The sequence below is a fragment of the Gavialis gangeticus genome, unplaced genomic scaffold (genome assembly GCF_001723915.1).
Source record: "Gavialis gangeticus isolate Ggan-Ray unplaced genomic scaffold, GavGan_comp1, whole genome shotgun sequence".
NCBI lineage: Eukaryota > Metazoa > Chordata > Crocodylia > Gavialidae > Gavialis > Gavialis gangeticus.
In genome coordinates, this window is record NW_017728993.1 from 10564778 (window position 1) to 10577189 (window position 12412).

General features: G+C 44.1%; 1 protein-coding gene across 1 annotated transcript in view; it reads left to right on the forward strand.

The window, feature by feature from the left end:
- LOC109305295 (FRAS1-related extracellular matrix protein 1-like) overlaps positions 1–12412 on the forward strand; it is a 111777-nt gene that overhangs the window by 75117 nt on the left and 24248 nt on the right. The window contains 4 exon segments of the mRNA XM_019528293.1: positions 3273–3414; positions 6605–6675; positions 7496–7697; positions 7699–7771. Of these exon segments, the coding sequence (XP_019383838.1) occupies positions 3273–3414; positions 6605–6675; positions 7496–7697; positions 7699–7771 (488 nt within the window).

Genomic DNA, 12412 nt, shown 5'->3' on the forward strand with positions numbered 1-12412 from the left:
CTTTACAGAGAAGTAGCAGCCTGGTGTGTGGAGTGTGGTAGCGACACTCCGCCCATTTGAAATGGCTTTGGCTATGTTCCCAGAGCATCCTGTGTGTATTTTTAAAATTTTCAGAGAAGTAGTAAACAATGAAAAGTTACAAAACAGAGATGCATCCCTGTTTTCTGGCAGGGTTTCCTCTTGGGCTTGTCTGGGCAGAGTGCACAAAAGTCTCTCTTCTACGAGGGAAATATTGCTGACCTTTCATCCCTGACTTTCAGGTTATGGAGCCCTGGGGCAATAGAGATTTACCGATCCCCTAAATGTCACAGTGTAACATCTGAAGTTTCATGGTACATGAGTGCCATATATAATCAGGGCTGGCCTTTGGTCAAACAGCTCTCATGGGGTGGGGGGCCAGAATTTGGAGCTTCTTGTAGTGTAGGAGGGAGCAGAGAGTGGGAGCAAGCCCAGGACAGGTTTCATTACAAATCATGGCCACATACATGTTAAGGGGCCATAAGAAATTGTAGCCTCTAGGGCTAAGGACAGACATTATACATAAACTAGTTTAAGGATCAGAAACTGGTTTAAATCTGTAACAAAACAGATGTTCAGTGCATATAAACCAGTTTTAAAATGACTGAACTGGACTCATTTGAGTTTTTTTGTTTTGGGGTTTTGTTGTTCTCCCGCCCTGGCAGGGGGTCGGGCTAGAAGATCTACTAGGTCCCTTCCGACCCTAAATCTATGAAACTATGAAACTATGAAACTGGTTTGAGATGAACCTGGTTGAATGTAGTATCAGACTTAATTGATTTGGGTCAAATCAGTTTATGGAATGACTGTCCTTTCCTGGTTTAAATTAAACTGGAGTCCCCCAGCATGCTGTCTGGGCTAGGCGGGGCTCTCTGCTCCACAGCAGAGCTGGCCCTCCCTGGCTGGAGCTCCAGCAGAGACTGCAGGCACAGCAGGGTCGGTCTGTCTGTCTTCCCCCTGCCCTCCACCCCGCCCCCACTGCTGAAGCAGGAATCCCCTCCTCCCTCCCTCCTTCCCATCTCCCACAGCACAGACCCAAGCCCCATAGACCCTAAGCATGTGGTATGCTAGCTAATGCCAAGAGGTGTCTGTGTGTGTGTGTGTGTCTCTCCAATTTCACTGGGACAGGTAGACAGAGCAGTGACTGCTCAGGGCTTTTTTGGAGCTAATCAACAGGTCAGCTGATAGTGTTCCTCTGTTGTTTTCTTAATGGGGTGTTATACGTTGAGTTAGGGGTGATAAACACTGTGTTTCAATTCCCTGCTGGGCAGGTCAGAGAAGGGGAGGAGAACCCCTCACTAATCAGAGCGCCAATACTAAAAATTATAGCTGTGGTGCTTAGTCTGGAAGGGTCAGATGATGCCTTTTTTCCCCAAATTGGAGAAACCTGAAAGCACTTCTTCTACTCTCCATGCCTGTGGGTCTACAGCCTTCACTTACATTGGTGTGCAGTTACAGGAATAGTTCCGTGGATGACCATGGAATTAACCCGGCAGTATGTGTTCACCAGCATAAGTATGAATTGTACACGACATGCATACTTCTTCTTACAACCCATAAAAGTTGACAAAAAGGAGCTGTCAGTTAAGAAAACTCAACCATTTGAAGGCCTGAGGGGCCAAACAAAAACAGGATGGGATCCATTAAAAGAAAGTCATTTTAAACAAATGAAAACTGTTTCAGTACTTAAGATTCTTCACTAGTGCACTAACTTTCGTTTTTAAAATTTAAAATTGAAACCTGCCACTAGGACTTGTTAGAGAGGAAGGTGGTGAGCAGTCAGCTAGGATGTGAATTCCCAATAAACTATTGCTTCTGCACTAACACCCTGTAGGAGTGCCGTTCCATGAGGCTGCTTACTCTGCTTTGAAAGTCAAGTAATCCAGCTTTCTGGGTGTATATGCTCAGAGCATCCATATGGGGTGTTTAGTGCAAAGCACAGTTCACTCCTGAGCTTTCTGCGCACAAACTTCCTTGCGTAGACAAATCCTTACTTATTTTAACTTCGGAACTGTCTAGTTCAATTGGCTCTTATTGTCACGTAAAGCAGTATACAAAAAATGGCATTGTTACCAGATACCAAACAGCTTTGGAGGTTTGCGGGGGTCTTCTTACAGCAAGAAAGAACCAGGCAGTGCAAAGACATGTATGCCCATGATTCTGAATAAGAACGTAAGGCAAGACACATATACTGTTGTGGGCTAGGGATTCCCCTTCAGATGCTATAATAAATATTTGTTTGAGGTATAGGTTATAAACACTGTACAAGCCTGTTCATGCCTAATAAACTGGAGAAATTGCTCAAGAACAAGAATACTCCATCCTATGGTGTTGCCAAGTGAAGAGAGCCCTGTGGTATCATGCTGAGCGAGTGATGGTCACACAAATGAGGGATGTCTAGGTGGAAGACTTTCACAAATACAGTTTTCCTGAGATGCAAAAATATTATGGGGAAATAATCAGGTATTGTTCACTCTCCCCCACCCCCAAGTTCCTCCCCATTTGGTTTGACTTGTTTTCTTTTTCCATGGCTAGCTTATCAGACAGGGACTGAGACATCAGCTTAAATCTGAGGAAGAGGGGCTCGTTGCACTGCTTCCTCTATTTTAAAATACAAAGGATAGGGGATACAAAGTGTGGGCAGGAAAGATGGCTTAACTGTGCTACTGTGCTAGATGCTGGACAAACATGTAAAGGAAGTGTCATTCCTGCCATGAGGAAATTAAAGATTCATCATCATTATCATTGTCTAACCTCTTCACCTGTACCACAAGTGTTTACTGACGCATATGTGAACTACCTTTTCCATCAAACTACTTCACTCTTATTCTTTAACTCCTTCTTTGCCCAGAATTGCCTAATAGAAATACCGCTGCTTTGCTGCCAGCCTAGGCACGTCTTCTCTTCCCAAGGGCTGTGACCCCACACTTGAGAGAGCCCCAAAGTGACTTTCTGCCTACATATTTACATCAAGGAGAGTGGGATGAGGTGGGTGGACCTGCAAGGTCTGAGGCAGAGACATGGAAAGATGCTTCCTGCCATTTCTTTTCTTTTTTCTCTTTCTTTTTCTATTTTTCTGACCAGCTCTGAAACTAACAACCTTTCATTGCCACGATATAACTTGTGTAAAATATGGCCTCTGAAATTAGTAGCCACTATGCAAGATAGATAATGTTACCGAGTCCAAAATTGCACAGGAGCTTACCATTGTAGGATTTGCTTTCTCACTGGTAGCTCCCTTTCTGTCTCTCCAGGATTGCAGATTTGGAGGTTGAAGTTGCTGAAAAAAAGGTCATTTTTAGTGTAACATTAGAAGCAGAAGACAAAGGTTCTCCAAGGGAGAAACTGTACTACATCCTCATTGATGTGCCAAAGTTTGGAGACTTAAAATTAAAGGTACTGATTGCTTTCACCACTCGTATTCTTTTGCTATAAACAGTGTGAGCTCCTGCCTTGCTCCTATGACATAATACATCCATCTCAAGTGGTTCAGCTTACCCTTTTTATGTGACTGAATTTATTGGGAGCATTAAAGAGCAACACCACAACATCAGTCTTATCCAGTGCTTGCTTTCTGGTTTGTCTGGGTCCTGGATGTTTACTTTGCATGGCTTTTGTTTTACTGTTCCTGTTTTCCCCTTAGCCTCCAAAAGACATCAAAATCCATTTTATACCTCTTCTAGCCTGGAGCTAATAAGTCTTACCCCATCTGATACAGAGGCTGGACATTACTACATGTCTACAGCAGTGCAAAAAAGGAGCGGATTTATGACAGTCATTCCTTGGTCACATACTCTGATCTGATACAGAATTATCTTAGGGGAAATCAGGGGTAAAACTGTGCTGGTATAAGTTCTACATGTCATGTGTCTTCAGCCTCTCCTGGGCTGCAGTTTGCTCAAGGCAAACAGGCTGTCGTTACAGTCTCATTTGCCTCCTAGCGGTGAGGTGATAGCTGCCCATTGCATGCACCTCTGTGGGATAGGAACACATCTGTCTGGTCTGGGTCTCAGCGTAATTTATATCACCCTACAGAATGGATGTACGTTATACTGATGTAAGCATATTGTGTGCCCAGGCCTATAAAGGTAAGCTAGTAGATTCAATCCCGCATCACTGTGCAGAGTCCAAGTACCCACCATTAGGCTTAGTTAGTAGAAAAACCCTGTTCTTTTATATAGGATCCTGGGACTGGCACTTTTGACATGCCTCTTTTCACCAACGCTCTGCTGTTGTAATGAAACATCTTAATGGACTTTTATACAGATTCACTAAGCCTCTATCCTGTCATCTTTCTCTTATAATTAAGCAACCAGAGAAATCTACTGGGGTCAGTAAATTTTGAGAAAGCTTTGATAAAAAAGAATATATTAGTGGATAGTCCTGCTATCAGAAACCAGTAGAAGTCCATCCCTTTATGTCACACTCCCACAAATGGCATTATGTCATTGCATAATATTAGTAAGCAATTGTATGATTTTGGTGCAGAGGTATAAAATATGGGTTTCACATAATCTACTAATTTAAATATAGGGGGAGAGAGAGAGAGGAAGTGCTTTTGAAGTGGACTCCCAGTCTTTCGGCATCTTATGTGCAGGCGGAAATTTAGCTCATAACTCAGAAATATAGTTTAGTGTGTGGAACAAGTGGATTTCTGTGTTTTATTTTGCTTGCTAGAAACACAAAAATTAGTTTCAGGATTCAGGTAGTCTTGGCTGATGGCCATCAGTGAACACAGCAAATTGATCAGAAAACGGGAAATGTAATTGGACCTGGTCAAAAGATTCATTAGATCTGAGCTAAGATGCAGTCTTTTAACCATGTGAGATTTTTTTTCATTCCTAATTGAAGTAAAGATGTCATTGTGGGTCTTTAATAAACAATGTAGTATAGTCTTAGCACCCATTTTTTTTTGTTTTGTTTTTAAGAACACCAAACCTCAAGTGCCCATATTTTATGAGGAAGGAGCTGATCCTTTTGAGTGTAGTAAAGACATGTCTTCTCCACTTTTCAGCCTCATGAGCATAAGCAAACATGTTTGCGAATAATAATGTGTAGTATGGACTGGCCTTTCCAATTAAAGCGTATAAGTTGATTTGGCAGGAGATGGTTTCCATTATGAGTTCGGCTTCTTGTCCTGCTTGAGGATACTAATAAATGAAGAAATGGAGCTGATCAAAACTGGAGGAGGAAAGAGCATTTTGAACCATGTTCATTAACTATCCATGCTAAACCTCAGATTAGATGGGGTGACACTACTTCAGCAGTGATCCTCTGTAACCAGATGTAGAAGGACTTCACTAATACATACACAAACTGACTCTCCCTTCTGTCAAGTAGTTTCAACTACCATTTTTTTGGTCTTTCCAGAGTCAGACTGAAAGAGCTAGATGTTAAAAGAAATAGCTAGGTGGCCACCAGGTTTAACATATTTTGATTTTTTTTTCTGTGCCCCAGATGGGGGGAGGAGGGAGAGGGGGGAGCACAACCTCTATGAAAGTATTCAATATTTACCGGGTCTAGTACCCGTATTTAGAGCTCATAGTATTTGGATCGATTGTACCTCATCTTCAGTGTGCTTGGTTCTTCTCAGCCTGCCAAGAGGCAGTGCATGTGCTTGCTGGGTTGGATGAAGCTGAGGAAAAGCAGCATCAGTCTCGAGCCATAAAGAATAGGATCATAGCAAAAAGCACGCAAAATTAATTTATGTTTATGTGTATCAAAAAACAACACATATGATGCATAGGTTAGAAAGTGAGGTGCTCTGAGTTGCTGTGCTGTTACCTGCAGGTTAGAAAGTATGTGATTTTTACCATCCAAGAGAGATCTCAGCTTTCCTATGTATTCTTGCCCAAGGATCATGCCACTACCTTCACATTTCTGATATGCTCTTTCTACCCAAATCTCCCTCTGTCTTTTCCATGGCAGATTCCCTTTCAAGTGTCCTCTTTTTCTAACTGTCCCCAGAGATGACCAACATACCGTGACTCCCTCTCCAATAACACCAAGTGCCTCATAGCCATTTCCTCCTCTGCCACTATTAAGAAAAAGAGAGTTAAGTTAAAGGTAATACTTTATTCATTTGAATCCTTAAAAAAAAGTCTTAAAGGAGGGGGGGGGATGACTTCATGTCACATTCTTGCTTCACCATGGACCAGTTCCCATCAGGGAAGCTATTTCCAGCAGCATGGAGACGAGGATCAGTGGGCACTATAGGTTCATGCAGCATGGCACATAAAATTGCTTTGTGCTTCCTTGTAGTGGCCAAGAATGTTTTATGCACGTCACCTGGTGTGTGAAGCTGCTGCTTGTGGTGTCTAGACTTGCGATTACTGAAAATTAATTAAACTGGAGGAAATTAGGCTGGAAGGAGAGTAGGCTCCTGGGAGGGAAAAATTGGGATGGGGAGAGGGGGAAGGAATTAGGACAGTATTAACCTGTTATATTTGTTAATAACAAAATCCCCTAAGTATCACTTGCATATCCTGAGGTTTGGACAAAGGCCATTAAAAAAAACAGCTAAGACAAAGAGCTAGTGAAAGTCCAGACACTCTACTGACACTTATATTTATGTAAAATTTACAAGCAACGTATGAGAGCCCAGGGAGACCAGTGTGAGAAGGACAATGGTCAGAACTGTACAACTCCTAGCACCTTGTGAGTGAATGGCTGCTGTCGAATCAACAAGACTTTAAAGAACATGCAGGAGGCAGGAGGTCCCCAGGGAGCCAGTTTAATCCTGGGTCAAGTCCATGCAGCAAAGGGCTCTAACGCATAATCCAGCGATGAGACCATCTGGGATGGGAAGCGGTACAGACCCAAGGGAGGAAGAACGTTGATGCTGGACTAGTCTTCCAATGCTGTGGGTAGCTTCTCACTTTTGCTCCTCTTCTGTCTCTTAGTTGTCTGTCTTTATATATCTTCACATCACGGTATCAAAGTGTTCTGTGCCTTCCCTTTGGCATAAAGCCTGTCTCTGGCTAGCAAACAAGAATAAATTGAAACACCTGGGTGTCTGCAATGAACATTAGGGTGTGCTACAATGGACCCATCTGTAGTTCTTGGCATGTGCCAGGGATTTTTATATGTGGTTGGCTGAGAAGTAGGATATAAGAAAGACATCAGTCCAGTGCAGAGGGAGGTAGGAGGGAAGGGGAGCAGGAGGGAAGAAAGAAAGGGGTGTGGATGGGACCTGGCTGAATACATAGAAAACTTCATTTTGATAATGTTCAGGTAGGGGTAGATGGACGTTTCTGGATGTTTCCCACCTAATGCATGCAGTCAAACGTTTCTAGGTTAATTTCAAGACAGGCAGGAGGTAGATTTTCCAAAGAAGTGGTTCAAAATACAAGCACTAGATACAAGCATTGCTGTTTTTTGGGGTCTTTAGAAAATGAAATTAGTGCTCTAATATTGTTACTTATGGTTCGTTGCTCCATTACATGTACCCTGTCATGTGAGTTTCCCCACTTCTTAGAAGTGAAGAAGGCACCATGGTGATCATGTTGGCTTTATGGTTACTTTTTGCCTTCTGTGTGTCCAGAGCCAACCATGTTACATTGCTTTTCAGGGTACCACAGCTTGGACTGCTCTCTGTTCCAGGAGAGGATGTGGACATGAATTGCCTCTCGTATTTCCATACCAACATTGTGGATCTAAAGAGCCGTGATAGTTTCCGGTTTTCATGTGATGGATGGGGAGAACACCTCCCCATCTGAAAGCTTCCATCTCTCCATTAGAAATGTTGGCAAAGGTAGGAAATGAGCTTGCAGCCATTGTGGTGAGGTTTAGCCCGATGTATCAACTTCACCTGAGTGAAATCTGCAGTGCATTAAACAGAAAGGAAACCCTGCACGCTCCTTTATGTGGCACCGATGCATTTTAAACTGCATGGGCAAAGTTTGTTCTTCATTTCCTCCAAAGAGGCCAGCTCCTCCTGGTGTTCTTATGAACAAACTCATTAGAATAAACTCCATTATGCGCATAACTAATGACACACATTTACAAATCTGTTGACAATTATGACCACGTCCCTCATGCATTCTGCTCTGAACTCATTGAAGTGACCATAAGAAACAGTTCAGTCCACAAGTTTTACAGCTCACAAGCTTCAAGTGCAGCGATCTGAGCTTATTTCCCAACTGGATTACAAAGCTGTCATTAGTTAGGGCGACTCAGAGTCCAGGGCACAAGATTTTCAGCTGTCCTCAGGAGACCTGAAATCTCATTGTAGGCAGGGTGAGATATTCCAGGCTACAAAGACCCTTATATTTCTAATATGTGGGGGTTGGGGGTTGGAGAGGTGGGGAGGAGGAGAGACGGCATGGGGTCTGTTCCAGGTTCTCTCTCACATCCCTTAGAAATGAATAGAAATGAGACTGAGACACTGGTGTCCTCAGAGTGTTAAATATTTCTAAATTCTTGCCAGGCGGGTGTAATTTATTGAATGTAGGTTTTGTGAAATAGAGCTCCTGTCAGCGAGAGATTGGCACAAGAGAAATTAAGGCAGCTAATTCTCAGGGGGTCCTCGCTGGCAAAACCCCTCTATTGAGTCCTCATGCTACTTGTGCTCATAACTGCCGAAAAACCAGGAGTGCCATCTGCAAACTGTGATTCATAAACACTCTGTCAGTCTGCCATGTACCCTGACATCATAAAATAACAAGAAGCAGCATTGTAATAAAGAGAGGAGGTTTTCAGTTGACCAATTAAATGCATCTAATTTATTTCTGTTACAGCTGAGGCTTTATTTATTAGTAAACAGCTGCATTTGTTACACTTTTTTTTTTTTTGCTAGGAGAGTGCCAACTGGCACTTCTGATAATCCATTAATCCTAAATAATCATCTGGGTACTTCATGGAGGCTAGAAAAAATAGAGAAAAGGTTATTAGAAGTTAAAATGTAACCTTGCAAGTGGGATGGAGGGTGCTATTCTTCAGTGGGACTGAATGCGTTACAGTCAGGTTAGGTTTGCAGGCCAGATTGCGTGCTACATTGATGTCCTGTGCAACCATCTTGGCAGTCAGCTGCAAGGGATATAAATCCCAGGATCTGACCCCCTGGATTTTAACCATAGCTTGTACGGGGCATGAGAAGGAGCATTTTGCTGGTTGGTTCTTCTGGTCTCCCTTTTTTCTTGATGCTCAGTAAAGCTAAAAATCTGCTAATTGGTTGTCAAAGTCTAATTAGCTGATATTACAAAAAAAAATAAAGGCTAAGTTTGCCTTTTATAATTGGAGCTGAAGCCCCCCAACCCCCCTGGTGTGTGTTAATTGAGCTCAAGGACCTTTCAGTGTATTTTTAATGCTCCTTCCTTTTTAGTACTCTGGAAAGCTTTTGCAGTTAATATAATAATATGTGCAATCAAGTAAAAATGCAGTAAAAATAGGCAAAGCCTTGTGCAAGTGGGGGGATGTTCGAGGAGTGGGGACTGGGAGGAGGAGTTCTGACCTGGATCATACAATCAGCGCAATGTCATAGACTTTTCTCCCCTCCTGTACATTTTCTTCCACCTCAACTCCCCTAAAATTGGAACAATGCTTTAAAGGAACGGATTCACTAGCTAAAGGAGAAAGCCCGTATAGTGATTGCACTGATGACAAGTTATGGGACCCAGCGCAGGAATAACTGGTTTGCAGTTCTAAGGCCTCTATTGCAACCGGAGGGCAGACTCCTGTGAATCTCTCCAGAGCTCTTCCTATGCTATATAAATTCATACATTATGTTTGTCACCCTAGTAGCTAGACCACATCCAGTAGTGCATTAAGCAATGTGACTAATATCTGTCATATGTTCGTTCTCTTATCCTTGCCCTGGGGGGGACAGAGATGTGCATTAGAGCATCTTGTCTGGGTAGTGTTTTAAGGATGTCTGTGTCTATGTATTCAAAAAATAGGCATTCTTCAAAAGAGACAGGCACATGTGGGTGCCCTATATATGGTACATATGATGAATTTACTTTTTCAGTCATATTTTTCCTTTCTCCTCTCTCGCTCATCCTCCCCCACACCTGCTTTTAAATTGTCCCCTCTGCTCCTCTTGTCATCTTATCCTCTCTGCCCCTTTTACCACAAACCCACCAACGTTAAATTTCAAATTAAACTTTCAAGCCCACAGTGTTTGTGCAAATTAATTTTAAAAAACTAAACAAGTTCCCCCAGGCCGAGCAGATCGAGAGGCAATGCACAAAATGCAAGTCAAACCTCATGGAATATTTCAGAAGCTTCTGGCAAAACCTGCTGGGAGCTGAGGATGGTTTTGAGTATATAGATGCCCCTGTGTAGGTTAAGGTGACCAATTTGAAGGGTGCAAAATCCAGGGAGAAGTCTCAGGATGATCCTCTACACCACGTCTGATTCTGGGGGTGCCACACAATGGGAAGTACATGCTTCTGAGGGACAGAGCTAATTCACCTGAGCACAGCATTGCATGAACCATACTGGTCTGAGCCGTGTATGGCATGGCCACGCTCATGAGATATTATGCAGTCCTCTAAGCTGATGCTGAGGATAAGAGATGGGGTGCCATTTGGGACCAATTTTTCAAATTCAGGACAAGCATCCTGTTTCAGGAGCTCTTTAACACCAGGAGCAAACCCCAGAATTTGGGACTGTCCTAGAAAATGTAGGCTAATGAAAGTGACTCGGATGATGACTTGCATCTCTATTTCCCTGTATTGTACAACCTATCTTCTAAATTGAATTGCATCTTTTCTCTAAGATATTCAGCACAAAAGTGAATTGATTAAAAAAGAAAATCTAAATGTTAGGGCCAAATTCTGCCATAGTGCAAATGACTTCATTCCATCCAGGAAGAGCGCGTAAGCCGACTGCAGATGCTTCCTCAGCCTGACGAAGGGCATTTATACCCGAAAGCTTGCTAAGATGATTTTGTCCAACTATTTGAGTTGGTCTAATAAAAGATATCAGATCTACCTGAAGAACCATGTCTGCCTGTGTCCTTAGACCAACATGGCTACAACCTATAACCCTGTAATGACTTCATTAGGCACCTAGTGTCTGTGGCTTATGATATGAGATAGTATCTATCCTACTCAAATGACAACTTGCATCTCTGTTTACCCATTTAATTATCAGGATGTTGTTAGTAGCTCAGATGCTAGAGCAATGGCTCCAACAATTTCTTTAAAAAAAATAAATGATATACAGTAATCAAACTATTACTATTACTCTAATTTTTCAGAAGTGTTAAGCGACTGTCTACACTTGTGTGTTGGTAAATCTCTCACAATTGCACAAATTTGAAGCTTTGTTAATGCTACTTTTGAGTGGTTACTGGTGTTTTTAGCCCTTTGTCACAGGATCATTACTCTGAGCAGTGCTTGATAGTAGGCCTGTGCGAAGCAGCAAGTATTTGATTCGGATTCGGCCAATTCAGAGGGGCAGTGATTTGATTCGGTGATTTGAGTCACTGTCATGATTCGATTAGGCTGAATTGGATTTGAAGATTTGGCACCGATTCAGAAATTCGGCCATAGGCTAAACAGGCAGCAGTCCTTGAGGATGCTGGACACAGCTGCCTCCAGCTGGTAAGTCTGTTGTGGCGGGTGGTGGGTGGAAGGGGGAGGGAAGGGGCATGAGGGAGCAGATCAAAGCCCCCACAGTGAGGGAGGGATTGGGGCTGGGACAAGCTGCCCAGCTGGGGTGGGAGGCATGAGACTTGGGGAGGGGGTCTCCCATCACTGGTCCAGGAGGGCATGGGAGCGGGCGTGTGCCCTGGGATCTGTGTGGGGTGGGCTGAGCCAAGTTGCACTTCAGACGGGTGGTGGAAAGCACTGGGAGTGGGGGCTCTGCCCTGCCACAGTTTGTCCAGCCGGGGTGGGGGGGCATGATGCAGGTGCAGCTTACTCTGGGTGGAAGGTGCTGGGAGCAGGGACTATGCCTTCCCACCGCTTGTCCAGGCTCCCCGCACCTCCTGGACAAGCCATGGCTTCATCCCAGCTGGGCGAGCAGTGGCAGAGCATGGGGGTATGTGCATACACTTGAATCGGGGCCGGGTGGAGGCAGGAGCTATGGGGAATTTTAGGGTGGCTGCAGCCCCCCATAGCTCCCACTCCACTGCGTTCTGTGGGGTGGGCAGAGCCAGGGCTGCACTCCAGGCTATGGCTGTGGCTAGCCGCCTGGAGCACAGCCCTGGCTCCACTCACTTCGCAGAGCGCAGCCTGCCGGTGGGTGACTGTGGATAGCCTCCCGGAGTGCAGCCTGGCCAGCCCGCTCTGCTCCCATGTCCTCCTGGACTGGTGGCACATGGTGGAAGGAGCCTGCCTCCCCAAGTCCCACACTTCCCCACCCTGGCTGGGCAGTTTGCCCCAGCCCCACCCCCAGCCCCAATCCCTCCTTTGCTGTGGGGATATTGATCTGCACCCCCCATGCC